Source organism: Halichondria panicea, chromosome 17, assembly GCF_963675165.1.
Source record: "Halichondria panicea chromosome 17, odHalPani1.1, whole genome shotgun sequence".
NCBI classification, from domain to species: Eukaryota; Metazoa; Porifera; class Demospongiae; order Suberitida; family Halichondriidae; genus Halichondria; species Halichondria panicea.
The window spans coordinates 2,746,209-2,773,679 of record NC_087393.1 but is presented as its reverse complement, the minus strand read 5'-3'; the positions used below and the strand labels follow the sequence as shown (position 1 = coordinate 2,773,679).

Here is a 27,471-nt window from a genome sequence, read left to right as displayed (position 1 = left end):
CATTGGCTGCTAAGAAATCTGATTACTGCCCACCAGTTGCTGTTCCCTGTAACACACAACCGATCTCACCTGAGAGCACTACCGACACAGGAGAAAAAAAAACTTTAACCGTAACTGTGCAACTGAATGATAATACTGTTGATCTAGCTAACGAGACAAAGCTAGATGCGACTGATGTTTCCTATTATTGCTCAACGTGCAAATTGGAGGAGAGTGTGAGCGAGAGTGTTCTGCAGTACAGAGCCGCAGAAACTGACCCTATCAACTCAAGTATGGCTGTTGAGTGTGCCACAATCCCGGCCATCAGCTCAATGAGTACTGTATATAGCATCAACAGAAACAAACACCCTCATAGAGTGCACAACAAAAAATCTGATGCACACCGAAAGACCCTCAGAGGTCAATTATCAAAGCAATCTCTCAGACTCATGCGAGGGCTTGGATTGGCAAGCGCTAGCTCTCAATCAACAGGGTCACCAGAAAGCAAACAAATACCGGTACCTCAGGCAGTTTCTATCGAGTTAAAACCGGACCAACCTAGACACTTGTTGGGTCAACACCTAATAGGCTCCTGTACAGGACAACAAGCCAATATTTATGAAAATAAGTCATCCGTTGAGTATTGCAACACATCTATCATGAGCAAGCAAGGGAACTCATCCGCTGTACAGTCAGTTACAGATAGCTGCACGACGGACAAAGAAGGAAAGAGAGAGAAGTGGGTCTAACTATAAGTATAGTAATAATTGTAGCACTGGTCACTTATTGTAGCTACAAGTACATGTGTGTCTTCAAATTGTATTATGAAATTTTTAATCCTTATAATTATGTTACATCAAAAGAGCACAACTTAAATACTCACAAAAATCATAATTTTCCCGGACAGCTAGTGTTTTGAAAAAAATCACTGATAGTGCCACTGATCCTTTCTGGATGCTCTAAATGGACGTGATGGCCTCCAGCAACAGTCAGTTGTTGAAGCTGGGTGTAAGAGAAAGCAAAAAAATAATGGAGTACATTATGGCACAAACTAGTTCTACAGTAGAACCTCGAAATAATTAAGGAGTAAAGGACAGTTTGACCTATTAAATGAAAGAGCAATTTCTCTACCTGTATTATTTCTGCCCAAATTTCCCAATCAGTATGTAAATAGCATACAAAATATTACAAATCTTCACATAATGAAGAGTTGTATTGTAGCATAATCAAAGTTTGAATGTAATCTTCTATTCTGAAATACATACAAAAAAATTTCCCAACAAAGTTGCCCAAATTTCTCAGACACACCTAAATTCCAAAAACTACCTATAGCTTAATCACCAATGATATACAGTAACATGGCTACAAATAATTATAGCTCAGCTTGCTAGATTCTACATTGTAAAATGAAAGCACCGCAGGTGCTGATGCCTCGGTGGAGATGCCAAAGCTACATAACATAAAGCTAATAGCTTAATTTTATACACATTGAGGAACATTTTTTTGCATGCATGCAAACTCGAAGAGTGGGTAATGATCGACCATGATTGTTGTTAAAAACGATCGATGCCAAGTTTAAGTCTAAAATTAATGGCTGCCATTAGCAGAGCCTTGCAGCTCTCTTCTCACTCTTGCAGCTACCAATAGCTAGCGTTCTAGTGCAGAGCTAACTACTAAGTAGAGTAGCAACACTCAGTAAACAAGTTTGGCTACGTGCTCTTCCGAAAAGGCTGCAATGGCATTCCAAGTAGCAAAACTAGGCATAACTCGAGAACAAAGCATTATTTTGCAAATCCACGAATTGAAATCCAAGAAAACATGACTAGAAGCCTATAAAAACTCTTACTTGCACTTCATTGATGAGCAGCTGTAGCAGCTAGTCTACACACAGAGAGACACACAAACACACTACCGTACACCTCGCTTGCGCATGCGCACCGAGGCATAATTATACACCACCACATGTATTATGGTTGTTTTCATTAGCAGAAAGAAATTCACTCACATTGGATTTTCTTATAGCTTCGATCGATGATTTGAATAACTCTAGATCTAAATAGGAGTCTTCCGCTCTTAAAAGTGATAATAGAAAGTGAACATAATAATCACATCTCATCTACACTGGTTGTACGTGTACCTTATGAATAGGACAGGACACTGGATCGCAGCGAGAAATGCTGTATTCGTATCTTCTGTTATTCGTAATAGTGAAGGCTGCGGGGTAAAAATAGCCTGCTAAGTAAAAGCAGTGTTATAATTATACTTCGCTTGTAGACATCATTAAATTCCAAGGTAACACTATATATTACGCATCCAAGGATTATGGTTTCGCTCGCTTATTACTGTAACATATTACAATTAATTGACATTACACTATACATGCATGTACTTGTTTTAGCCTGAGGTCTCTGGTCAAGCGGTACTCCCCACTCTCCATTTGAATTGCTCCTCTTACTGCAAGCACTCCAGCTGCCTCGCGACTGAACCCAACCTGCCGCTGACGTTGACCCTCCCAAACTCTGGGAATAGGTAGCCTGGGGTTAGTGACTGGAATAGAAGTGCTATGTAGTTCTCCCAGAGGCTGAAAAATAATAGAGACCCATGCATACTTTAATGAAAGCACCGCGGGTGCTGATGCCTCGGTGGAGGTGCCAAAGCTATATAACATAAAGCTACACATTATATCATGATGAACATTTTTTTGCATTAATTTTGGTGCATGCAGGCAGAATCCAGAATCACAGGGAAACTCGAACAGTGGGTAATGATTGACCACGATTGTTGTTAAAAACGATCGATGCCAAAAGTTCAAGTCTAAAATTGATGGCTGCATCAGCAGAGCGAGCCTTGTAGCTCTCTTATCACTCTTGCAGCTACTAATAGCTAGCGTTCTAGTGAAGAGCTAACTACTAAGTAGAGTACGTAGCAACACTCGGTGAACAAGTTTGCACGTACTCCTCTGAAAAGCATAACTAGGCATAACTCGAACTCGAACAAAGCATTATTTTGCAAATCCACGAATTAAAATCCAAGAAAACATGACTAGAAGCCTATAGAAAGTCTTACTTGCACTTCATTGATCCTTGAGCAGCTGTAGCAGCCTACACACAAACACAGACAGACACACAAACACACTACCGTATACCTTGCTTGCGCATGCGCACCGAGGCATAATTAGACCCAACATACAATAGCATGCCAAAAATCTTATTAAGAGGGCCAAGCCAGTGAGCACCAAAATAAAGGGGTTAGCCTGCGAAAACTTGGGTTGTAAATAGCAATAATTATCAAACCCAGAATTAACAAACCTATATACACATAGTACTTTGGTAGTAGTACATGTATGTACTACCAAAGAGCTAAGGTGCAATTGAAGAGTGAGCACAATAATTATGTACGAGTCTTACTTGTCCACAACAGAATCCCATGTTGAAAAGCTTTTGTTGTCCAACATCTTGTCACCAGCCGACAAGCCGCTGAGAGCTCTTCCCATTAATTTAGGTATGTCCGCCTATTATCAGTACACAGTTAAGCAAACAAAAAGCAAACATATTACTGACCACTGGAGCATGAACGAATCCGCCACCATCAAGCAACACAAGACGCTCAACAAGGTTCGGTTGTGACGCAGCAAACTGTACGAATAAATTCAATGCCTGGTGCTATTTTTGCATCTTACCCAGCTAGAAACACCAGCACCTGTTAATGCACAAAAAGAGGTACAATTAAAAATTCCCTCGCAGACGAGTACTCAATTTAAAAAAAATACTGGTGCTTATAAACACCAGATCTATGCACATGTAGTTTTTCTTACCGAGTGAATGGCTTAGCAATGAAAACTTCTCCCACTTTAGTGCTGTAATGATAATTAAGTATAATTATGTGTTTGCAAAAAGAATTACTGAGCTCACACCATCTATGACATACTGAACATCAGCCACATACTGGAAGGCATTGTATGTGGAGCCTCTGGGTCTGTGAGAGGACCTACCATGGCCAGGCAAGTCAATAGCCACAACATGGAGGTCTGCATTGACAAGTTGCACAATAGATTATGATGAATAAATAAAACAGAGATTCTGGATTGGCAAGATTAGGCACAAAAGTATTTATAATTCGCTGTTGAGATATAGCAAACAAGGTTGAGGTTGACATGTACCTGATGATAGGAGAGGAATCAGTGTATCGAAGCTACCAGCATTATCCAGCCAACCTGGAGGATAACATGTTAATATGCCAACAAAAGGAGAGAATAATGTAATCAGGCACAAGACATTCCTAACAATGGCCAGGCCCTCACACATAGATATCGAATGCAGCAGTGATATACGAAACAACGTTTTGGAATTTATGCATAATTATAATGAAAGCACCACGGGTACTGATGCCTCGGTGGATGTGTCAAGCTACATAACACAAACACACTACCGATCAGTGGCGTAGGCAGAGGGGGGCTGACGGGGCTAGAGCCCCCCCCCCCCTTTTGTGCTCCATCAACTCCAACTCAGCTTGAATCACTGTGATCTGTTGGGCAGGGCCATCTAATGCACATGCTTACTGCTGAGGAAAAGTGATGACCTTTTTTAGGTAAAATTTCGTGTTATTCAGCGCCTGCTCTGGCTCTGCTCAACCGATTTGAGCCCTGCCCTTCCCAAAATCCTGGCTACACCAATTATACTGCGTATACCTCGCTTGCACATGCACACCGAGACATAATGAAGTTCCTAGTATGAAAGCATTACATTACATACAAGTACATTTATGTACCATATGCTAGAAATGTATACGTTGATACTAACTAACGCTATTTATGTGAGCGGCTCTCATGTCGCATATTTTTGTATTGCACAATAATTAAATTAACGTTTAGTCCGAGCAATGAAACCACGTCGTTTAATCGAGGAATAAGTATTCACATAAGAGCTCAGCCAATTAAAGCGCATTATTTTATGCTCGCATAAAATACACGATAGCTGTCCAGTCCCTTTCCTGGAGAAAAAGGGAGTGGTTCAGTATAGGTGCAAAAGATGTTGCTAAAAACTAATAAACACGCAGGAACAAACTACATGTACCTCGTTGTGCATGCACCGAGGAATTGCATGTATACAAAGTGCTCTAATAATTATATTTCTCGATACAATTGATTTTTAGGAGACGGTTTCAGTTCACATACCATGTAGAGCCAACACATGCTTCCCTGCTGGATTCCCCCAGGACTTGCCAGAAATATGCCCCCAGGGTACAGTGAGCTGAACTGATGTAATTATAAAAAAAAGATAAATTGCAAGAGGGGGATGAATAATTATACTTACTTTCAACGGATGTTGACATCTTTGCTGCATTCATTAAGAGTTTTGTGACCTAGGGCAGCACATTACGAAGTAAGGCAAGTACACCTACGTACGGGTATACAACCAGTTTAGTCATAGATAGTATGTTACAGCTAAGCCTAAGGTAGGTTCTAAGATCCCTCTACTGAACTTTCATCTCATGCAAAGATTATGATACTCAGATCACTGATAAAATCACTCGGACAACTGAGAACAAGGAGTGCACAGCTTACTACATGGTCATCTATTAATGGATTACCTAAGATTATGCTCAATAAAGAAATCATAGTGGCTAACCAGTTGTTTAAGCACATGCAGTCATGGTACTTACAGGAAAGATACTAAATCTCCTGCAAATAGTCCACATTTATGAGAGTAACAGATTCTGTGGGTGACTACTTTATAAAGCCATAGGTACGCATAGATATTAGCAGGAGTACGAGTCCTAGATCCTGAGGCCTATATCTTAGTAAGGAAAATGGACTGTGACCTCTGTTAGCCAAATCACGCCCCTTTAGATTTATTTAATTTATCACGTGAAGAAGAGTCACAGCTAAATATCTGTGCTGCCTTTTAGATAGCCTAGCTAGCTAGCTAGCTCATGTTGTCACCGATAGCCACATATAAATGAGTCATGTCCTTATCGAACGGTTTACCCAAAGAAGAAGAAAGGCTGAGCTCCACCAGCACAGTCAAGGAGTGGGAGAGAATAGGCTGTCTGTGCCCAGATCATTTGGGAGAAGTGGTTTCCTTTTTCTGTGAGGATTGTAGCAAGGCTGGCTGCACACTCTGCTCTATGAAGGACCATTACAAGCACAAAAAGAACTTCATAGCCGACAAAGATATTGATGAAGGCTCTTTTGGACACACAGGTATATTTTTTCCATCGGAATTCACAATCGATGGTTTATTAAAGAAACTCAATGAAGACTTGCAGGACATTGATCTAAGATCTGACGATGCTCAAGAGAAAATCAAGTCGTGTATCAGTGCATATAAGGATGTTCTAGAAGCAAAGAAGAAAATGTTAATTGATCATGTCAATGCAGTCAAAAAGGCGAAAATTAAATTCCTTCAAGAACAACAAAAGCAACTTCGAAAAACACTGGATGAATTAGTCAGTAGTTCATCGTATGCCAAAAGATTTCTCGAGTCCGATGACCGTTTTAGTTTATTATCAGCTGAGAAGGAAATCACCAAACGACTAGCTGAGCTGAATGAGAAATGTTCTAAGACGATCCTACCCACACAGAGAGATTGGAATCTTGATAAAATTAAGATGATTCGAGATGGCAAGTACGTGAAGATCAATCGATTCAAACGACCCCCTTCTCCACCAATACCTGGCATGAAGACTGTACACGATCCAGGTTTTAAGGCTACTTCTGCATCTCTGTCATTCAGTGTGGAACCGGAAATGTTGCAAGCGTTTGTGAGCACCTGCTGCCAAGAGTTAGGCGAAAAGTACTGGTTGCGTGTTAGATAATACACACCTATCACTTCTATATTAATGTGCAGTTTTTTTATAATGATTGATGACAGACTATTGCTGGTCAGGTAATTGGTAATGGATGCACTACCTAGATTTGAATAATGATTGATGACAGCTTGACTGGTCTGGTATTAAATTGGTAATGGATCCACCACCTAGATTCGTATAAAGAAAGATGTCATGTTTCAGAGCAGTTCTCCTCACCAGTACCAGTAGGACTCCCTCCTGCCGTGTGTTGTCATGTCGCCTTGCACATACCACTACAGCAGTTGTTAGTTGTGAGGGCAATCGGTCCCGTGTTCATGGCAGCGTGGAGAAGATGGTGAGAGTAAACCATGCTGGGGAGCATGCTGCTGTTATGGTGTGTGCAGGAAAAGCTCTAATGAATGGGAGATCGAGATCAAAAGTGGAGGCATTAAAGGTGACAATGACGTGGTAGTTCCCATCATTGAGGTTTAGCCTCGTCCCCAGGCCAAGTCGTTAAAGAAAATCAACCTGGGAACGAGGATAAGGACAGTTGAGTAGCTAGGTACACCCAATTTCTCTCTCTTGGGGCACCTTTAAAATGTTCAAAAGCACACAAATGATCTTTTTCAGATTTCTCTTTTCTTTGTTATTACTCTTAGCGGATTTGCAGCAAAATAATGTACAAGTATAATAATTATTATGATAATCGCATGTTGTCGTATTATTCACTGTGATTCGTACAGTGATTAATCGCGTATCAGTAATTGCACGTCGTCAAGGCAGTAATTGCACGTCATCATTAACGACGTGCAATTACTGCCTTGACGACCGCACATTCGAATAACGGCCGCGGCTAATTTTTTTACTGAAACTGCAGCTAAAAATGTCCTTAAAACTGCATCACAAACGATTAACAATCAATAGTATGGCTAAGAGTGCAATAAGGGATTCATAACAAGTACTGGCAAGGTTAATAGCACTCGGCTACGCCTCGTGCAATTAGTATCCTTGCCATTAATTGCTTGTTACTCGTGCTATTAATCCCATATTGCATTCTTAGCCATACTATTAATTATACTAATTAAGGTTTAGTGTCAGATGAAAAATAGGACTACAGTAATTAATAAATGCGTCATTTTACTCTTAGTGCAGTAAGTAAACAGTCATACATGTTATGATGTATCTCTAATGGTGCAACAAATGCACCATTTATAATTTGAATTAGCCGACGCTCTAAATGAAGCGCCATCTAAAGCGCCATCTAAAGCTAACGTAATTTTTCTCCATTCTATTTGTGCGCCAACGAAAAACTGGGCGCCTTTGTAGACTTGGTATCTAGCTTAGCACGCTCGTCGTCATTGACAGCGTGCAATTATACTTGTCAAGTAATTGCATGCTGTCGACTGACAACGTATTTGTTTTGAATAACAGCCGCGACTGAAAATGTTATTAAACTGCAGAGAACTGCAACAGTATGGTTACTTGTGCAATAAGTGATTAATAGCATCAAGTATAACAGCACTGGCAAAGTAAATCGCATGCACTCAACTACGCCTTAAATTAGAAGCCTTGCCATTGGTTGTTACTCGTCCATATTGCACTCTTCTGTACTATTAGTAGACTGGTTATGAGTGCTATTAATCCCTTATTGCACGAGTAACCATACTATTGATTTCTAATCGTGTGTGATGACAGTTTTTATTAACATTTTCGGCCGCGGCCGTTATTCGAAAACAATACGTTGTCATTGACAGCGTGCAATTACTTGACAGGTAAATTGACAATGTGCAATTACTAAACCGGATGTGATACGGGATTAATTGCTGTACACTCTCCAGTCATTAGTAGCACATCATACGATTAGTATAATTAATAGTATGGCTAAGAGTGCAATATGGGATTAATAGCACGAGTAACAAGCAATGGCAAGGAACCTTGCCAGTGCTTGTTATGAGTGCTATTAATCCCTTATTGCACGAGTAGCCATACTATTGATTGTTACTCGTTTGTGATGCAGTTTTAAGGACATTTTTAGCTGCAGTTTCAGTAAAAAAAATTTGCCACGGCCGTTATTTAAATGTGCGGTCGTCAAGGCAGTAATTGCACGTTGTTAATGACGACATGCAATTACTGCCTTGACGACGTACAATTACTGATACGCAATTAATCACTGTATGAATCACAGTGAATAATAGCACAACATGCGACTATACTAATTTAGGGGCCACTCTAATCTTAGCACCAACTTAAACAGTTTGGTTCTAAATTGAGCGCCAAATGAAGCCATATCAAAGCTATTTATCCTGTAATTTCAACGTAGCAGTTGAGGCTCCTGTCTATTTGTGTGCCGAAGACAAAATTATTTTTTTTTAACCTTGATTAGAATTTTACGGTAGCCTCGCGTGGAATGACTACTATTAATTTGCTAAACGCCACTCCAACATCCAACATACATGTAGACGCTATAAACTATAAACTAGGAATTTTTTTCTTGTTATATTTATTCACCACTGTAATTAAATGGTGTTGAGGGAGGTGCATACTACTTACATAGTAAGAAGTAGTTTATTGAGTGTGTCGTAATAATGGTCTTTTTCAGCGAAGACATCAACTCAAAGAAAACAATGCTGGATTCTTTGAAAATGAAGTTAAACACAGAAGAGTTCGACCAAGTCTGTTACTTCCTCTTTGGGATATTGCTGGGTTTACTCTAGGTGAGTATTACGTGTTTTGTGGTTTTTTAGGTATACAGTGTAACCTCCATTAACGACCACCTCCGAAGAGCAACCACCTGCTATAAAACGGCCTGGAACTCAGGTAAGGATTGAAACAACAATGACGTAAAGCAACCTCTCAGGAACGGCCACCTCTCTACTCTGTTCAACCTTTTTAGTCCCCCAATCAGCTTTAGCAGTAGAAAATAACCTCCCAGAACAGACATGCGGCCACACTCAGCAGAAAATTATTGCTGAGATAGCATTATTTTCATAATCGTGAACCTACCTGTAGCTCGTCCCTACAGCCTTTTCAAAGCTTGTATATGAGCTAGAAAAGCCGTTGTAAAGCTAAGATTCATTTGTAACAGGAATTGACTCATAGAACATACATGTGGTTGGCATGCAATCGAAATCTCTTGAGCAACAAATACCACCTCTCTATAGCGGCCAAAAGGCTGTTCTCATATAATACATGGTGTCTATTTTATGGAGCTTGGAATTTGTACACTGACCAATCCAAGTGTGGGTGATGTAATCTTACCCATGACAGATACAGGAAGTCACTTTACTCTCTGTATACATCTGATGTTACAGTATGCCTACGTTCAATACTCTCTTCTCTATCATATACTCTTGATAGCGTATAGCGCATAAATTTCTAGCACGTAGTAGGTAAATTTCATTGAGCGTTCGATTTGCGGTCAGCTACATGATTGTCTATGTCAGTATGATTGCACATTAGTAGTTGCAGTGGTGATTGCCCTCTGTTATGATGCAGGTGTGGGGAGTACATTTCTTAGTGAAAGGACTGCAGTAAGATGCACAATTGCAATACAAGAAGCCACATCAAGTCATTACAACAGGTACAGTACATGTAGTGTTTATTAATTTGCTGTAAGCCTGTATAATTATAATTCCGAGGCACATATAGGTGGCCGCTGGTGCATCTGTCAATCTGTAGTTTCTGTATGCAGGGTGTCATACTGCTCATACAGGGGAGGGACATAATTATATCCCTCCTCTGGTTCTAATTTCCTTCTCCCCCCCCCCCTAAAATTTGCATTCAGGTACTCGGTTGTATTTGAGTGTCCATAGCCGGTAGGGTATTGAAATAACTGTTGACCTTTTTTTAGTGTTCTGGTGATGTTTCAAAGCCCCCTCTCTAATTCAAAATCGTGTATGACACCCTGGTATGTGTATAATTATTATGCCTCGGTGCGCATGCGCAAGCGGGGTATATGGTAGTGTGTTTGTGTGTCTGTGTAGACTGCTACAGCTGCTCAAGGATAAATCAAGTGCAAGTAAGAGTTTCTATAGGCTTCTAGTCATGTTTACTAGGATCTTAATTCGTGGATTTGCAAAGTAATGCTTTGTTCTCGAGTTATGCCAAGTTTTGCTTACTTGGAATGCCATTGTAGCCTTTAGAAGAGCACGTAGCCAAACTTGTTTACCGAATGTTGCTACTCTACTTAGTAGTTAGCTCTGCACTAGAACGCTAGCTGCAAGAGTGAGAAGAGAGCTGCAAGGCTCTGCAGACGGCAGCCATTAATTTTAGACTTGAACTTTTGGCATCGATCGTTTTTAACAACAATCATGGTCGATCATTACCCACTCTTTGAGTTTGCATGTGCATGAAAGCAAGAGTTCATTAGGAATGAACTCTTGATGAAAGCTATTATAATAGCTTTATGTTATGTAGCTTTGGCATCTCCACCGAGGCATCAGCACCTGCGGTGCTTTCATTTGAATAGCTATAATTGAATTGAAAGATGTCCTGTGAGCCTAAGAGAGCATCAGCTTATTCACAAGATCAGGAGAACATCCTGACAAGATTTAAGGTGGCGGATAGTGCACCAGGTGGAAATTTCGTGAAGTTGGTGACAAGACAATTTGAATGTCAATGCTTCAACTGTGTGCAGAAATGTTGCTCTTTTCAATGATACCGCGTACCGGAACAGTTGATAAACAAAAAACACCCTGATAAGCTTATCAGCATTTCCATGGTGCACCACCCGCCACCTTAAGGTTAGGGTATTGTGTTTCGCCCCCGCGATATTTATGGAGTATGAATATCATTATCGCTATATGTTTTTAGTGTAGCATCAGACAAGTTGTACTGGAGTTTTCTTGCATCAATTTTTAGCATGGATAAACCCGGGAATCTTCAACTGAAGGCTCTATCTAATTAAAGAAAGGTAGGGGCAGGGCCAGACGAAGAGAAATTTTGAAAAAAGTCAATCTGGTTGGAGCTAGCCTCCTGTTTATCGAAAATCAAGTGTATTTTTAGATACTTACCGTCTACTCTTAGCTTTTACTCGCCTATATGAAGTTTTACAACGAATATCTCTTCGTCTGGCCCTCTGGAAGGTACTTAGCTACATATAGATACCAATAAAGCTTGCTGAAAGTACTTACTGCTCTTATAAATTGACGCAAAAATAGTCTATGTACTTGCGGTTTTGATGCCCACTTTTCTCATTCATGCATCTTCATAATCATGGCATTCTTACACAAAACAATAGCAATAGAGTTGATAATCATACAATATAAGTACAGCAGACTTCTTAGAACCTGCAAAAGAGAAAAAGCTGACAGAATTAAACTCATGAATATTCATGAGTGATCACAATACCCTAACCTTAATTGTGAATAAGCTGATGCTCTCTTAGGCTCCAGGTCAATTAGATACCTGAACATGTATAATAATAAAAGTCAGCAGTTGACTTCCATATATTGAAGTCATTGCTGTGTCTGTTTAGCCCTGTTGCAAGAATTCTGCAAAACCCTGTACAGCATCGATAACAACAAGCTATTAACTTCTATCATGTCAGATTTTGTTTTAACAAAAGTAAGAACTTACTTGCACTAGCTAGCCATGGCTTATACACATCTATTTCAATACACTTCTAAATAAATAGACTGAGTATAAAATGCACACTAATAGAATAGAGCGTGCAAAGCTGGCTCAGTAATGAACACTTAGTTTCTTTGCTGAATCTGCTAGCCCCTAATGCATGACCTACAACTGCAGTATGCTATTTCCAAAACTTTGCTCAAACTGTGAGTGAGATTCATATCAAAAACAGCACATGTTTATATTGGCCGCTATAGGCTTCATCACCTACTTCTTCACATACGTACATAGTGTATAGCGGGTAATTCTCGTGAGGGTAAAATATTCGTTATTTTCGTGGGCAAGCTGACTTTCACGAAATTTAAGGTAGGCGTGGCTTATCGGAATGTAGGAATGCAGTGCAGGCCATGAGACTAAACGAAATGTTTACTCACGAAAACCATCGTTTTTTGAGTTGAACGAATATTTTACCCCACGAAAATTACTAGCTATATGGTAGCCATAATAATGCAAACCACGCCGAGGGTTTAGCGCTTCATGAGTTATTTCCATGAATGGTGCATCGTACATGTTATCTCATGCTGAATTGTTAAGTTCACATAACCCCATGTGAGGTTTTAGGTTAAATTACAATCGATAAGAATAGTATCGCGGTTTTTCAGTCAGCTGAGAGAGCTCATAGCCAATAACCTAGGAGATCAGCAACTACTAGAAGTGAGTTCCTAGCCTTTTGTGCACCTGTGCACCTGTTCATTAATGTTGTTTTTCAGGGTATCAGCAATTGCAGGGATGAGGGTGGTATGGAGATTGAGCCTTCTACTGAGGTATGTATGTTGCCTAGCTACAATCGATTACTGGAATGTAGTATTCCTTGTATACATTTACAATAGCCTATAAACCTAGATAGTAAAGGTGATTGTTTGCACTGATAAAAGAACTGCTGGTAAATAGTTTGCTCATGAATATTCATATAATGATTTTTGTGAAACTAAGTTACTAGAAACAAAACAAACTAATACATCAGTCATTTTAAACTTCCAAAAATACTTCTAGCTCTGTGTGTCTTGCTCTTATAGGATACTTCTTACCATTCTGGAGGGCTACACGAAGCGTTTTTTCATTCCAGGCCAGGAAACTCTCATAAAACTAAAATATGTACTTAAAATGGCTGACAGATCCAAGGAAACAGCCTCTTGTAAGCTTTCAGTAGCCTTTTTTTAGATATCTCTACTTGTGCATGTAGACTGCATGCACATAAGCTAAAAAGTTTATATTCTAGCCATGAAATGACTGCTAGATTTCCAGCTCATTTTAGCTGCTCTAGATCTTGATCCAGCTCATGATAATTATTAATGAGAAACAGTTTGCCGTAACCTTATATAATTTATACGTAGATGTCATATACATTGTAATTGGTACCTCAGGGCCGAGAGAAAATATGGCCCATTACCTTTAGGCATAGGCAGTAAAAGTACAATAATGGTGTTTCGAGTAGAATTGTTATGATTGAGAAAACAGAGGCTTATGGCTGTAAATCACACCTCTCCCTTGGGGCTATCCTATCAGGTCGGGTGGTTTACAGCTATAAACCCATCTACACTTTACTGCACTGTGCTGGAGCTGGTATGCATTGATTGTTTCCAGTGCCTATAACTGTACCAGAATTCGGAATTCTTTGCATAATTAAGCAGGCGGCTGTCTGAACAATATGAGTTTTGTGATTATTTAATTTCTCATTTGATTTAGACACTGATGACCGATTCCTTAACTCAGTTGGTGAAGACCAGTTATATGTTCGCTGTGTGGCTATCTGAACGATTATAGACATAATAGATTCCTTTGTTTGAATATCATGATTATTGTGGATTATAGGCAATCCTGCTCTCATGCATGCATACCTACATGTTTATAACATAATAATAATTATTATTATGTTATGTCACTATGAAATGGTTAGTTAGAAGCCTATTAGTAGTACATGTAGTTAGAAGCCAATTGCAGTTTCTCCATAAATGCAGATTTTGTGGGGCGCAAGGAGACTGAAAAGTTGATAAGCATGCATTTAGTGGGTGTTAAATTTAATCACAGTAATAAATCTATCATAACACATGCATTACTTAGAACTTACTATTACAGCTGTAGGTACAATGTGATCTACATGATCTGATTGAATTTCAGAGAAACAGTACTGAGCAGCTGATATTAAAAGGCAGTCCATGTGTTTAAGTCAGTGGCTAATTCTAGCTAGAAAGTTGAGTGTAGATTTAGAACTACATGTATAGAGGCTATAAACACCATGCTCCCAGAAGTAAATCAAGGATGGTTTCTCACGGCAGTCAGTATATTTAACATTCAGCATCTTCAGTCTGATTACCGGTATCTGCTCATTGCAATCATTATTGCAATCATTATTGCAATCATTATCTTGGTTAAGGTTGTTGGTACTGATGTAGTCGTAGTTTTAAAGCAGGCCGCCCATCATATGCTGGATCCAAGCAGAAAAAAATCTACTCCACTGAGTGTAAACTATCACTTCACAAGACAGTGCAACTACAACTGCGGGTTTTGTTTCCACACGGCCAAGACCAGCTTTGTGCTCCCGATCTACGACGCCAAAAAAGGTCTGGAAATGTTAAAAGATGCAGGTTCGTTACAACTATTAAAATCTACATGCATTCAATATTCATGAAGATCTATACTCTGTAGATTTTTCCGTACTCTAGACTACTCAATTAAAGTTTGATCATTCAATATATCATCAGTATATCCATGGTATATTAAAGATTGTGCAGCGAGGTGTAGCAAAAAGCGGCCACTTCGACCAGATGTCCTCCCTCTCCCCCCTAGACGGTTGCTCGTGAGACTAGCTTCTAACCATGTTCTCATGGATTTTGATTCGTGGATAAGCTTTTTTCTCGAGTTATGGCTAGTTTGACTCACAGTGAAGGCTGTTGCAAATCTCTTCAGAATCTTTCATGGCATCATCTGTTTGCACAAACTTTCTATTCGTTAGCCTTGCACTAAAGCGCTAGCTGTTTGTTAGCTACTAGAGTCAGAAAAGAGCTGCAACGCTGCATGCCTATCTGACCTCATTGCAGATCCACCCCCTTTTTTAACTAGGGATACACTGGAGTGCAACCTCGCTACGCATATTCATCACTCTGATTTATCACATTCAATAATGTTGGGTTGTGTCAGAAGTAGCTGGGCGGAGCTAGAATGATTGTAGGTGATGATTGAAATATCACAAATCGGCATTTAAGAATCATTGTGTAGCTTTATGAGTAGAACGCTTGAAAAAGGGCCTTCTGAGCTGTAGAATGGAGCTCAAGTGTCCTCAGTACAATCACTAACACATCCTAGCTCCAACTTTGAGGTCTGCATCAACCAGAGCCACTAGTTCGATTGAGCAATGTCCGCCGTCCTTTTTTTTCTCCGCCAAAATCTCAACGTGACCTGATCGCTGTGCACAACTTTTGCTCTACATACTTCTATAAATTAATCTTTTATCAAGCCATCAGATAGGCTTCTGTTTTTCTTATAAATGACTGTGTGGAATACTTCATTGTCAAAAATTGCGATCAACAGTAACAGGAGCATATGAGCTATGCACAGTATTGCCAAGGGCATATAAAAGAAGAGAAGGTATGCAAAAGCAAAAGAGCAGAATTCAAATGCAGGTGGATGAATGTAGCACTTCATGCAAATTTACATATTATTCTTCCGCCCACATTTGAATTATGCTAGCTACGTGTACTAGATAGTGAGTTTAATTTTCTTTTATATGCTCTTAGAATGCAGATTCACTATCGTCTAACCACATTTCTGTAGTGTGCTAAGTGCTCTGTACATATGCGGCTGATACCGTATAATTTAAGGTTTGTTGCTTTTGTATTACCACTCCAGCCGAGGGTAGTACTTAGTGCTTTAATTACCTCTTCTAACATTCTTTGACTAATAAGTTTTTAAGCAATAGCAAAACATGGCGAGAGGGTATTAGCACAGCACAGCTTACAGCACTCATTTCTTTGATCAGTTAATTGTGCTCTGTACGTACACACAATCTATATTCATGTTGCAGGTATGAAAAAGATCAACTTCAGTGGTGGGGAACCGTTTCTCAAAGACAACGGGCAGTATGTTGGTGAGCTGGTGCGCTACAGTAAGATGAACCTAGGACTACCCAGTGTAACCATTGTTAGCAACGGAAGCCTGATCACAGAAGACTGGTTCATAGAGTATGGTAAGTACTTCCTATCATCATCTAGTACAAACATATCGGTGCATGCTAGCTTGTGGCAGTGTGTATCTTCGTTTTTCGGTGCTGGTTGCTTTGTATATTTACGGCTTAAAACAATGTGTCGCTGTACGTTGCCGACTGTACACAATGTAACATGTAACTGTGTGCAGAAGATTCCGATACTGTTGTTTATATAATTATGCCGTCATCTAGGTGAATACCTCGATATTTTGGCCATATCTTGTGATAGTTTTGATGAAGAAACCAACAGAGTTATTGGCAGACATCAGCCGAAATGTCATCATCTGGCATCACTGGCTCTTGTCAGGGATTGGTGTAAAATATACCGTGTGGCTTTCAAGATAAACACTGTGGTGAACACGCACAATTGGGAGGAAGACATGAGCCAGGAGATACTAGATCTCAACCCAGTACGCTGGAAGGTGTGTAACTGCTGAAGTTTGTATGGTACCGTATAACTGGAAAATTTGGTGGATTTTACCATGGATAGAACAGTAAAGGGATTGGAAACGACAATCTTTGCGTGAGAAACACTCCGCGTTTAGGGTGTGGCTAAAACTACAAAGGACTATATTTATAGTCAGCATGCTCATTACCTGTCTTGCTGCCATACAATGTGCTGTACATAGAAATGGTGAAATTGATAACTTTTAATGTTGATTATTCTAAAAAGTAAAGAGAATCTAGCTCTAAAAGGTTGACTAAGCAACGCAGCGCAGCCACTATTACTAGACAAATAAATGCTATACAAGGAAGAATAGCCCTTACTATGAAGTCGTGAGAGGCCAAGGCCCGTGGTGTGTCTAGAAGTATACTAAAGCAGTTTGAAGGATACTGCAAACGTTTATGAACAGTACAGCTTATCTATAGCATGAAACTATTCTATATAGTACTTAGATACATAATAACCAAGTCAAGCGATGTCTTTTGCTGCTTCGGCTTCACAGCAGGGAAAGAGAAAAGTTGACATAGAGTAATTCAATTAACAAAACTTAAAAACTGAGTAAAAACAACGGACTTAGAGCTGTTGCAAGTATCTCCTAGCCCCTGAGTGATCGCTAGTGGATAGGAGAGCTAGAAACAGTTGAAATACCACCGGAGTACGATAAAAACTAAAACCCATTTACACAGGGCGGCCTGGTCGTTTCCAATCTCTCTTACTGTTCTATCCATGATTTTACCAAATTACAACCGTCAATTTAACTAGTTAGCCACGCCTGAGACGCGGTTCAAATGGCTTATTCGCCAAATATGATACGTATACCGTATTACTAGAATGTTTTGCAAGCATCAAACATTTGCGAACTTTGCGATGGTTAATCAATTTGCAACAATAAAATCTGCAAAACCTAAAAATTATTACCTTGCCAGAACGCAATAGTTAGATCGCAAAGGGTCAAATTTTCTGCTGATTTGGCTCATTCGCAAAGGTTTTTCACCATCAAAATGTCTAGTAATACTGTACCCGCCAAATTTTACAGTTATACGATAATATAGCTACATCGTTAGCGAATAGTCACAACGAGGATGGTCAGGAGTCAAAGATTTTAACTACCATGCATAATTAGAATACAATTAAAACCCTCCAGTAAACAGCTTTGTAATTAAGACCGTCGACTCTTGACCATTCTCTTGTTATTCAACCAACTATATGGACCCATGTGATTCAACACAGCAGAATAGAGTGAACAGTCCAAGTTTCACAGTAATTAATCAATGTCATCTTCTCTTTCATAATATTTACAGGTATTTCAGTGCCTATTGATTGGTGGGGAGAATACAGGGCCTGATGCCATTAGACACGCTGAGTCCTTCGTCATTAGTGAAAAGAAGTTTGAAAGCTTCCTTGGGAGACACAGAAGTGTGCGACAATTGGTGCCAGAGTCCAACTCAACAATGAAAGACTCGTACCTCATTCTCGATGAATATGTGAGTGAATATAAGTGACAGGTCAGATGACAGCAGTTTAACTACTGAAGTACATACGAAAATATAGTCAAGCTATAATTTTGCTACAGCAACATAACAAACTAGAGTACTAAAGTGCAAACCCTCGGCTTGTAACATGATTAATGCAGTGCATGTAGTGACGCATATGTACGTATGACTGAGCTGTCTAGCACAGCAACTCAGGAGCAATAAAACTAAACCAGACTGGAGACATGCTGAAACATTGAGAACAGTGGTACATGACTGTCATGAGGCATGCACAGTGGACTAGGTCCTAGTCTAGGATCATAGCAACGAATCCTGGAGTCTCAGAGAAGTATGACTCGATCCGGCTTGGAGTAGGATCCCGGGATTCAGCTAACAAATGCAGAGCAACAAAAAGTTACAATTCTAGCTTTCTATTGTAGTGACCCTTTTCCACTGTTTTTGGTACGGGATCAGAGGAGGTACGACACGCGGTTAACCTCACGTGGCTGGTATGTCTTGATTGAGGCAAGAAAGACAAAGAAGTCGTTAAAAATGCATTCAACTGGTGGCAAGTAAGCGCCATAAAGAAACAAGTTGAGAGCATAAAACTCAGTGAATTTGTTGCTGGCTAGTAGCTAGAGTTTTACAAGTAGAGATTAGATTTGTTGTAAGAACCAAGGCTCAGATGTTGGCAGTGATCCTACCCTGAATGCAGGCACAGAATACTTAAATACCCTAAAACAGAATTACACTAAAAAAATATCTCAAAATCTAAGTGGTTGAAACTGGTTGAAAAGCTATTTCACATCAGTATAAGCCCAGCAATCAACCATCCTGATCTTAGAAACATCAAGTGTATTTCTTGAAAGATACACGCCAAACCAAATCCACTATCAAAGTACACAGTCTTGAATGATATTCATGCACAAGTTAATGAGATTCATAATCCTTTTGGCTGGTCATGTAACCGTGTCGTACCTCCTCTGGTACGTACGGGATCATGTAAGTACGGAGGGTACCTCGAATAAAGGCCGCGTGTAGTTAGCTAGCTACCTGCCTATGTGCAAGTTCAAGCTTCTTAGTTTTTGCTCGCTTTTATTTGACAACAAAGCTCTAACTAGCCTTGGGACCAGTCGTTGTTATCTGAAAGAACGCCTGGTCAAGTTCCAATATAGCCTCGATTCCAGGCCGAGTTGATTCTAGCTAGGCCGACAACTAGGCCTGGTGTTGATTGTATCTGGGCGTGGTTATGAACCAAGAAGCAGAGAGATTCGTGTAAACGGGGCTTAAGATAAATAATTATGTCTATATCGTATATGCATAGTACAGTAGACTCGCTATTCCGACTCTCTGAAGTACGGCCACCTTAGGCACGGATTGCTAGCTAGATTTTTACTGCACAACAGCCACTCGCTACTCCGTATACTGTCCCAAACTAGGTACATTGACGTTTTGGGTGTGGTTTGGTAGATAAAATTGTTAAATAGAGAGCATAATGATTCATTCATTTCCTCGGGACAGAACCGCAAAATTAGTCATTAGATTCGAGATTCGATTGTTTTTAGCCACGGAAATGCGGCCACCTCGCTATTCCAGCCAAGCTGCACTGCCCCAATTAAGGGTGACCAGATTAACGAGAGTCCACTGTATATGCATATACAGTTCGTGAAGAGCTAAAGGAAAGCAATTTAGCCTTCACAATTGTTTTCGCTATTCCGGCTCTACAGTGGCCATTTGGTTTGGCACAAATTGCTAGATAGATGTTTACTGCACAAAACACCCTGAAATACGACAACTCGCTATTCCGTATACTGGCCAGTACTGGCTGCCCCAAACTATATAAGTTTTCAATGTAATTTTATACGATTATTACGCCAGATATGACGTTTTGGGTGTGGTTTGGCAGATTACACTTAAATGGATGGCAGAATGATTTAATATCCTCGACACAGAACTGGAGAATAAGTCATTACATTCGAGGTAAGATAGCCGCGGCTATTTTCTGAAATACAGCCACCTCGCTATTCCGGCCAAGCTGCATGGTCCCAAGGGTGATCGGATTAATGAGAGTCTACTGTAGTAATTCTAAGTACAGAAGCTTGTTTACAATAGAAGTTGCAGCTAATAGTGTCTCCCCCAGTTTGTTGCACACTTGGGGAGGTGTGTTGCTTTTATCAATAATACATAACGTTTTTTGCAGATGAGATTTCTGGATTGCACTCAAGGAAGGAAAGATCCATCTAAGTCTATACTGGATGTGGGGGTGGAGGAAGCCATCAAGTTTAGTGGTTTTGATGAAGCTATGTTCAAGAAACGAGGGGGTCGCTATGTTTGGAGTAAAGCCGATATGAAACTACAATGGTGACTATAATAATTATTAATAATTATAACATTGTATATAATAGCGTAGGTATAATTAAATGACTGTATATATATATTTGTACTATGGTTGCACCAAAGATCAAAGGCTTCAGTTGTAGTTTATACTACTTATACAACCTGTCTGACCACAGCCATGGTATATGGCAGTTATACCCTAGTGTATAACTGCCATATACCATGGCTGTGGTCAAACCATAGATTGAAGAGAACTGAATACAGTATCCCACCTTTGCAACAAAATTGACACACTGTTTCAATTAAAACAATGACACACTACTCAATTCAATCAATATTAGCAATATTAGAGTTCAATACAAAACAGACTACTATACTAATGATTTTAGTCAACATAAAAAGAGCCAAGTTCGAGCGATGAATAGTTCCAAAAAGGAGGCAAATTTGGAAGAACTCCGTGATCGTGAATCGAACGATACTGGTTGTTTGTGTTGCTTTTTTTCAACTTTCAACATTGGTTGTCACAACCTGCTTATTACATTGCTGCATGGGACCAGGAGCAGTAAGAAGGGTCCAGACTGCCAAGTGTTTCTCAGACTAAAGAGACTGCACTGCACTGGGCCAGTACAGTAGGCTTGTGGAATGATATTTTGGGGTACATTTGCACTCTTTGTAGACAAGTAGCACCAGTGTACTTTCTTGAAGTGCCTTCTATAAAGATGCAGAAACACAGCCTTCACAATTGCTTGCTTGAATCATAGACGCTTGCTTGAATCAGCCATCGCTTTTTAAAAAAATAGCAAATTCATTGCATAGCTATAGCAACAGTGACGTCAAACAGTAGTTATAAGCATATTCATTGAAGAAGCATGACAGGAAGTAGCTAAACATAGTAGTACAGTTCTAAACATAGTACAAGCCAGTTAACCTATGGCCTCTCGTGGTATATTTGCTTTACACGCTCGAGTAATCAGATAAACCAACTCGGCTGCGCCTCGTGGTTTATCAGATTACTCTCGCGTGTAAATCAAATATACCACTCGAGGCCATTGTTTAACTATAACATAACTTTCTGTATCTACAATTAATTTTATGTTGTATAATATACACTACACATGGCATAATCATAATACAAAACTTGTCGTATAAAGTGAGTCAACATTAATTTTAATGTACAATCATAATAATTATTGACGGTTCTAATTGTTAAAATCCAATCCCCCTGTCACTAGTGTAGATCTTACTGCTTTTTACTGTCCATACATTTCCTGCACAACTTTTCCCACCATAAAATCCCCTGGTTTGAGACCAAGTGCATTGAGAGCAGTGGGAGCGAAGTCCTTGTCTGTTGTGTACGAACTGATCTGGTAGCCTTTCTTCACTCCTGGTCCCATGAACAATGCAGGGATGTACATATTTGACTCATCAAATAGCCCATGGCCAAACCGATATCCTCCGTGGTCTGCTGTCAATATGATGAGTGTTTTGTCAACAATCCTGCTGTCGTTCAAGGCCTGAAATATTTTGCCGATGTAACCGTCAACATTCTGTAGCAGTAAAAAGTTAATTGTTAGAGCTCAGTGAACATACAACACCATCATGTATGTCTGTTCTGTACGTATTTAGTACTGTTCTTTTTCATCCTCGTACAAGTTCCAAAATTGCATGCTATAATAATAACTATAAGAGCCTCACCTTAACTGCGTTGTAGTATTCTGGACTGCCCCAGCCGTGGCCATGGCCTGCGTCGTCGATGGAGTCAAAGTGGATGAACATCAGGTTGGGCTGATGAGCAACTATCATATCACTTAAGTGGAGCTGGATGTTAAGGACTCAAATTGTACACAACGCATTACATGCATGCAGTGAGAGAGATAACACACAGTATAAACGGACACCAGAGATAGCTTTAATTTTCGTTATGTAGGTAGTTTGTACATATTAAATTAAACTGACGAAATAGCACTGACAAGATATAGCATCTGCACAAGCAGAATCATTTTCTTTCCCTCTGAACTCGTAATCAACGATGTCGGGCTCCACAAGGTAATGGATCCAGTCCCAAGACTCTACAGATGCTGTCTTCAGGGCAGGGTTCTGATCTTTAGCAGCATGCCACATGGTTTGAGGTATCTAAATCGATATTCATTATTGATAGAGGCTGGCTCCCATGTGCCTTTGAATGTGGATGTTTATCAATGTAGATAAAAAACTGGTTAATTAATCAATCCATGTGTAGATTCTACACCCATGCACAGATGTAAATCATTCACCTTTCCTTTTCCTGATATAGGAGGCAGCTCCAGTACTACACTGTCGGGAGGGTTGTCATCACTGGGAACCCAGCTGTTGTCTGAAACTCCTGACTCGTCAGGACCCATCCCAGTTATAATAGATGACCAGTTAGGGGCACTAACTGACGGCATCTGGTCTCTAGCTCGAGTTGTTACAGCACCCTCTTGATAGAACCGATCCACATTAGGCAAAAATGAGGTGGCATTCTCTAAGTACATTCCTCCTGCAAAGAACTCGTTAATGAATTTAGTGTGCCATGCAGCATGGCATACAAGATGTATACTGATAAACACTAATAGGCTAGATACTTTCACCAGCTTCTCTTAATATTATAGAAACACAATAACTATACTTGCTGTTTTGCTACTCCTAGAATCTAACTCACCAAATCCATCACAACCAATAATGAGAACATACTCAGCAGTTCCAAACCCAGCTGGTTTATCTTTGATAGGGATTCCTTCACCATAGTATACAAAGGAGCTCAACAACAAAGTAACAAGAAGCTTTGCCATTACGCCTGTAGCTTTTTGCACATGAGCCCCACCCACGAAAAGTCACATGATGCGCATGCGCATTAGAATGCACCATTATAACAATCATGTATAAATAATCAATGTACAGTTATATTTTTTACAGCTAGATTATGAAAGAGGCAACAGATGACTTAGATTTACTATCAGTTGGTAGAATGTTTGGGACATGTTACTAAAAATTTCTCTTTATCGAAGTAACAATCTGAAAATGAGCAATTTTTTATAAGTTTATCTTCCTTGACACTCAAAATCAACTTACCAACTACACTTGCACAGTGATAGTGGTAGTACTTCTTGCAGCTGTGAGTACTACAGCACAGGGTAGCTCCGGATTCTTTGCACTCTACACACACCTGCATTCATACGCATTTCAATAACTCTGGCATGCAATGCTGGGTAATAATGCATGAAGAACATGCATATGTAAGAATGCATGAAGAACATGCATATACAAACCATATTTTCAGCATCAGAAATTGCTTCTTGAAATCCAATAAGCTGTGATCCAACTAAGCATACTCCTGGTGTCCACACCGCACACTCTTCATGAATCCACAGGCTGTTCGACGTACCAATCAACCCATTGCTTTCTGCACCATCTAAGAGTAGAGTAGCAGCTGTCTTTAGTGTATATGGCCCAAACAGAAACCCTAGGTTGAATTCAGAGTCCTTCTTGTGACAGAAGCAGCAGACTGTAGTGATAGAACTGCGAGTGGTGAACTTTGAAGCACTGACCTTCTTCTTTGACCGGCTGCCAGATTTCCTTCTACTTTTGGGTTCAGGTTTAGGCTTTGACAGTTTACCATTCACAAATTTGTTTTCCAGTTTACTAGCAGTGGGTGATTTCTCCATTTCTTGGGTCTCGTTACAAGAAAACACCACTGGCACTGTAGATAGTGTTTTGTCATTGACATTATCAGGCTTCATTCGTTTTGCTGAGGAAATAGTACTTGTGTCTTCGGATTCTTCCGCAGTCCAAGCACGTTTACGAGCTAGTTCACCTTCATTGCTTTGGCTTATTTCAGCAACTTCTACATTCACAGTCTGCTGTTGAAGAGAGTGCTCAGTTTTTAGAACTAAAGCTGTAGGTGTACTTGTAGGAATCGTTGATGCACACGAGGTTGTGCAGAGAGTGTTTACAAGCAAGGAAGAACAAGCATTCGAAGACGAGAAAACGTTCTTCGAATCTATAGATATTGTAGACAACAGAGAGGCAGTAGCGATGGGAAGTTGGGGGTCCTTGCCAACAGAACTCTCAATGGGCTTGGCAGCAGTACGAGAAAAACTAGGGGTGGACGATGCGGTGATCACCGTGGCCAATACAACCCCTTGTGAGCTCTCAATATCGACATTGGTGCTGTCAGAGGTTACTGCAGGCTTGTAAACTTTGGTACTGGCAATGGGTGCTGCAAAACTAGCTTCAGCAATTAGGTGTGTTGCAGGTTTGATTTCGCCACTGGGTGAATATATTGACGAGATATTCTGGAGGTGGACAAACAAAGTCAGTACAGTCATGCATACAATTTCAGGGACTTCAGAAAAATACCTGGGTTGTCAGAGTTGTTGTGTCGAGTTGAGGAGTATTCGTACATGCTGGCGTCTATAAGAAATGTACATGTATATAATTATGATACTACTTAGACTTACTGTTACAGTATATGCATGCCCACCTTGCTCACTACTGCTGAGAGTATGGAATTGATTGTGCTGGTCAGCTGGTTGCTTACCACTGCTGGGGAAGGTACAGGCACTGGCTGCAAGCATAATATAAGCCAGTTTATTCATGCACATGCGTAACTTTCAGGCTCACCAAAGCAGTTGCAAATGTCGCCTGTTTGGGAACAAGAGAAGCAGTAGAACTTCCATGGACAGAGGTAGGTGGTTTGATACCAGGAGAGTTCACAGAAGCAGTGAAGCTCGTATGTGCAGGAACTGGAGGATTACTGGACGTGAGTGCACTCTTATCTGCTTTAGCCTGAAACACAATAAAGGTAGCAGGATTGCACGAAGACATAATACAATCATACCTTTTCTATGCTTTTCTGCAAAGTGACTGCCAATGACATGAGAGTCTTGGGGTCAAGTGTAGACAGAATTGTGGGCATGACATTCGCTTTTGTAGATCGCTGGGTCTTTGCCTTGCCAGCTGAAGATGAGCTTTGTGTCTTTTTCCCTGTGCTTTTGGATGGTACAGACTTGCTTATAGCAGGTTGACAAGGACTGCCAATAACAAGATGATCCGGCTTGTTAGCAATGACTTTATCAGTTTCAATTGAAGCGTCATTGGGTGCAGCTTTCGCAGTGAGATTAGAAAGCTTGTTTGTAGTGTTTGAGACGACAGTAGTGTAATTCGTGCTTGTTTGTACAACAGTAGCACTTGGTGGCTTACACAGAGTTTGTGAGAATTTTATGTGCTCGATCTTTTCCTGTTCTTTGACACCCAGTGCGGGTATTGGAACAGATTGTTTTATTGGGGAAGAAGCAGAAATTGCACTTTTCTTTTTAGGAATCTTGAAACTGTCCAACTTTCTCTTTGGGAATTCAGATTGCTTACTTTTATCGCCCTTTTTAGCATCAGAAGAATCAGATAAACGATGTGGTTGAACGATTTGAGGTCCTCGAGAAGCTTTAGTATGTTTGCTTCCGTCATGAACCTGAGCACGTTTCAGAATGGCAGAGCGCCTCTGAACAAAATCATCACTTGAGTTCGACTCCTTCCTACCATGGTCTCTTTCTCTTTCAGGAGATCTTTTGGGTTTGCTATACTGTAAGTCCTCATGCTTTGATTGGTACGACCTTCCTCTATCATAGCCAGAGTCATACGGTTGGCTGTATTGATTTTCGTGATTATAGGTACGGTCACCATGGTAATCCTGAACATAGCTTGTGGGAGTGTCTTGACGGTACCTTCTGTCATGACCAGAATGGGGGTGCGAATCAGAAGAATCTTCGTATCCTTGAGTGGAATTTTGGTATGAATAATTGCCTCGAGAGTAATTTTGATGCTGCCGACTATAGTTTGAATATGGGTAGTCCTGTGAATTTGACTGGTAACTGTCTCTGTTGAAACCCTGATTGTATGAGTTTGGGTGTTGATCACTGAAGCGTTCATTGTAGCCTGCTTCTTGGCTGTAAGATCTGTCATAGCCTACTTCATTAGAATAGCCATGACGACTCGAATAACCCTCAAAGCTGCCATCAGAGTTACTATAGCGTTGCTGGCTGTAGGAGTTATAAACTGGATCCTTTGTGTATGCAGTAGACTGTGCTGGTCGGTCAGCAATCTTTGAATCACCATCTTGAAAGTAAGATGAATTCGAGGATTGATACGAAGTGTTTGTCGTATTGCTCACTGTTGGCTGGTAAGTGGCGCTGGAAATGTCACCAGAAACATTGCTTTCAGTAGGATATGAATGGATTCTGCCTGTTGGGTACACAGAATTATCTTTAGAGTCATACATATTATTGTATTGGCTTGAGTTTTCAGATGTGTATGCTTCAAGTTGATGGTAGCCTGACTGCTCTTGGAATTCAGTAGGGGCAATTTTAGTGGACAGTTCTGAGCTGAGGTTTGACTGCTGAACAGCAAAGTCAGCATTTCGTGATAAGGCAGCCATCTGGTTCTTTGCAAGTGCAGTCTAGACGTACTGAACCTTCAGTTTTAGATACTTAACTAAGCCTAGCTAGCTAGCAGAGCTTTATCCGTACATGCATGGATATGGAACCAGAATGGAATTGAACCTTTGAGTAGACTCCAATTTTTCTTTTGGAGACCTTTGACCCCAT

The 27,471-nt window shown here is 40.2% G+C and overlaps 6 protein-coding genes across 9 annotated transcripts; 3 read left to right on the top strand and 3 right to left on the bottom strand.

The window, feature by feature from the left end:
• Positions 1–796: 796 nt before the first annotated feature.
• On the bottom strand, positions 797–5,808 carry LOC135350941 (serine hydrolase-like protein). 2 transcript variants are annotated; one of them, XM_064549809.1, is made up of 13 exons: positions 5,641–5,808; positions 5,292–5,340; positions 5,153–5,233; positions 4,139–4,192; positions 3,893–4,006; positions 3,794–3,835; positions 3,659–3,678; positions 3,540–3,614; positions 3,387–3,490; positions 2,369–2,498; positions 2,117–2,193; positions 1,985–2,051; positions 797–981 (listed from the first exon to the last, which is right to left on the bottom strand). In XM_064549809.1, exons 1-13 carry the CDS (start codon positions 5,674–5,676, stop codon positions 868–870), a joined length of 963 nt encoding a protein of 320 aa, XP_064405879.1. In that variant the 5' UTR covers positions 5,677–5,808; the 3' UTR covers positions 797–867. The 2 variants fall into 2 exon arrangements, with proteins under 2 accessions (XP_064405879.1, XP_064405880.1); XM_064549810.1 differs by having other exon boundaries at positions 5,292–5,375; positions 5,641–5,791.
• A 14-nt stretch (positions 5,809–5,822) lies between these two features.
• On the top strand, positions 5,823–6,853 carry LOC135350944 (tripartite motif-containing protein 3-like). Its single transcript, XM_064549812.1, has one exon. The coding sequence runs from the start codon at positions 5,944–5,946 to the stop codon at positions 6,793–6,795; it is 852 nt and encodes a 283-aa protein (XP_064405882.1). The 5' UTR covers positions 5,823–5,943; the 3' UTR covers positions 6,796–6,853.
• A 37-nt stretch (positions 6,854–6,890) lies between these two features.
• On the top strand, positions 6,891–14,310 carry LOC135350946 (5-demethoxyubiquinone hydroxylase, mitochondrial-like). Its single transcript, XM_064549814.1, has 6 exons — positions 6,891–7,222; positions 9,368–9,482; positions 10,264–10,348; positions 13,002–13,053; positions 13,110–13,163; positions 14,086–14,310. The coding sequence occupies exons 1-6, from the start codon at positions 6,977–6,979 to the stop codon at positions 14,161–14,163; spliced, it is 630 nt and encodes a 209-aa protein (XP_064405884.1). The 5' UTR covers positions 6,891–6,976; the 3' UTR covers positions 14,164–14,310.
• Positions 14,311–14,432: 122 nt separating this feature from the next.
• Positions 14,433–22,102, top strand: LOC135350940 (S-adenosylmethionine-dependent nucleotide dehydratase RSAD2-like). Of its 3 annotated transcripts, none has more exons than XM_064549807.1 (5): positions 14,433–14,960; positions 16,421–16,582; positions 16,793–17,022; positions 18,347–18,529; positions 20,718–22,102. In XM_064549807.1, the coding sequence occupies exons 1-5, from the start codon at positions 14,636–14,638 to the stop codon at positions 20,880–20,882; spliced, it is 1,065 nt and encodes a 354-aa protein (XP_064405877.1). In that variant the 5' UTR covers positions 14,433–14,635; the 3' UTR covers positions 20,883–22,102. The 3 variants fall into 3 exon arrangements, with proteins under 3 accessions (XP_064405877.1, XP_064405876.1, XP_064405878.1); XM_064549806.1 differs by having other exon boundaries at positions 14,444–14,984; XM_064549808.1 differs by lacking the exon at positions 14,433–14,960 and adding an exon at positions 15,026–16,217.
• On the bottom strand, positions 21,934–23,704 carry LOC135350942 (ectonucleotide pyrophosphatase/phosphodiesterase family member 3-like). Its single transcript, XM_064549811.1, has 5 exons — positions 23,535–23,704; positions 23,128–23,372; positions 22,832–22,987; positions 22,550–22,666; positions 21,934–22,401 (listed from the first exon to the last, which is right to left on the bottom strand). Exons 1-5 carry the CDS (start codon positions 23,662–23,664, stop codon positions 22,105–22,107), a joined length of 945 nt encoding a protein of 314 aa, XP_064405881.1. The 5' UTR covers positions 23,665–23,704; the 3' UTR covers positions 21,934–22,104.
• A 32-nt stretch (positions 23,705–23,736) lies between these two features.
• On the bottom strand, positions 23,737–27,437 carry LOC135350935 (uncharacterized protein CG5098-like). Its single transcript, XM_064549801.1, has 7 exons — positions 25,713–27,437; positions 25,496–25,660; positions 25,356–25,439; positions 25,232–25,285; positions 24,142–25,167; positions 23,945–24,038; positions 23,737–23,887 (listed from the first exon to the last, which is right to left on the bottom strand). Exons 1-7 carry the CDS (start codon positions 27,300–27,302, stop codon positions 23,829–23,831), a joined length of 3,072 nt encoding a protein of 1,023 aa, XP_064405871.1. The 5' UTR covers positions 27,303–27,437; the 3' UTR covers positions 23,737–23,828.
• Positions 27,438–27,471: the final 34 nt, after the last annotated feature.

Excerpts from the sequence above, each read along its gene's own strand:
- LOC135350941 (XM_064549809.1), bottom strand. The coding sequence starts at position 5,676 with ATGTGGACTATTTGCAGGAGATTTAGTATCTTTCCT. Across the intron at positions 5,234-5,291 it reads GATGTCAACATCCGTTGAAA|TTCAGCTCACTGTACCCTGG; the intron begins GTAAGTATAATT and ends TAATTACATCAG. Across the intron at positions 982-1,984 it reads AAGCTATAAGAAAATCCAAT|CTTCAACAACTGACTGTTGC; the intron begins GTGAGTGAATTT and ends TCTTACACCCAG.
- LOC135350944 (XM_064549812.1), top strand. The coding sequence starts at position 5,944 with ATGTCCTTATCGAACGGTTTACCCAAAGAAGAAGAAAGGCTGAGCTCC.
- LOC135350940 (XM_064549806.1), top strand. The coding sequence starts at position 14,636 with ATGCTCCCAGAAGTAAATCAAGGATGGTTTCTCACGGCAGTCAGTATA. Across the intron at positions 14,985-16,420 it reads GGAAATGTTAAAAGATGCAG|GTATGAAAAAGATCAACTTC; the intron begins GTTCGTTACAAC and ends TTCATGTTGCAG. Across the intron at positions 16,583-16,792 it reads AGACTGGTTCATAGAGTATG|GTGAATACCTCGATATTTTG; the intron begins GTAAGTACTTCC and ends GCCGTCATCTAG.
- LOC135350935 (XM_064549801.1), bottom strand. The coding sequence starts at position 27,302 with ATGGCTGCCTTATCACGAAATGCTGACTTTGCTGTTCAGCAGTCAAAC. Across the intron at positions 25,661-25,712 it reads TGCAGAAAAGCATAGAAAAG|GCTAAAGCAGATAAGAGTGC; the intron begins GTATGATTGTAT and ends ATTGTGTTTCAG. Across the intron at positions 23,888-23,944 it reads TCACTGTGCAAGTGTAGTTG|ATTGTTACTTCGATAAAGAG; the intron begins GTAAGTTGATTT and ends GCTCATTTTCAG.
- LOC135350946 (XM_064549814.1), top strand. The coding sequence starts at position 6,977 with ATGTCATGTTTCAGAGCAGTTCTCCTCACCAGTACCAGTAGGACTCCC. Across the intron at positions 9,483-10,263 it reads TATTGCTGGGTTTACTCTAG|GTGTGGGGAGTACATTTCTT; the intron begins GTGAGTATTACG and ends GTTATGATGCAG. Across the intron at positions 13,054-13,109 it reads GAGATCAGCAACTACTAGAA|GGTATCAGCAATTGCAGGGA; the intron begins GTGAGTTCCTAG and ends GTTGTTTTTCAG.
- LOC135350942 (XM_064549811.1), bottom strand. The coding sequence starts at position 23,664 with ATGGCAAAGCTTCTTGTTACTTTGTTGTTGAGCTCCTTTGTATACTAT. Across the intron at positions 22,988-23,127 it reads CTATATCAGGAAAAGGAAAG|ATACCTCAAACCATGTGGCA; the intron begins GTGAATGATTTA and ends ATATCGATTTAG. Across the intron at positions 22,402-22,549 it reads AATACTACAACGCAGTTAAG|AATGTTGACGGTTACATCGG; the intron begins GTGAGGCTCTTA and ends TTACTGCTACAG.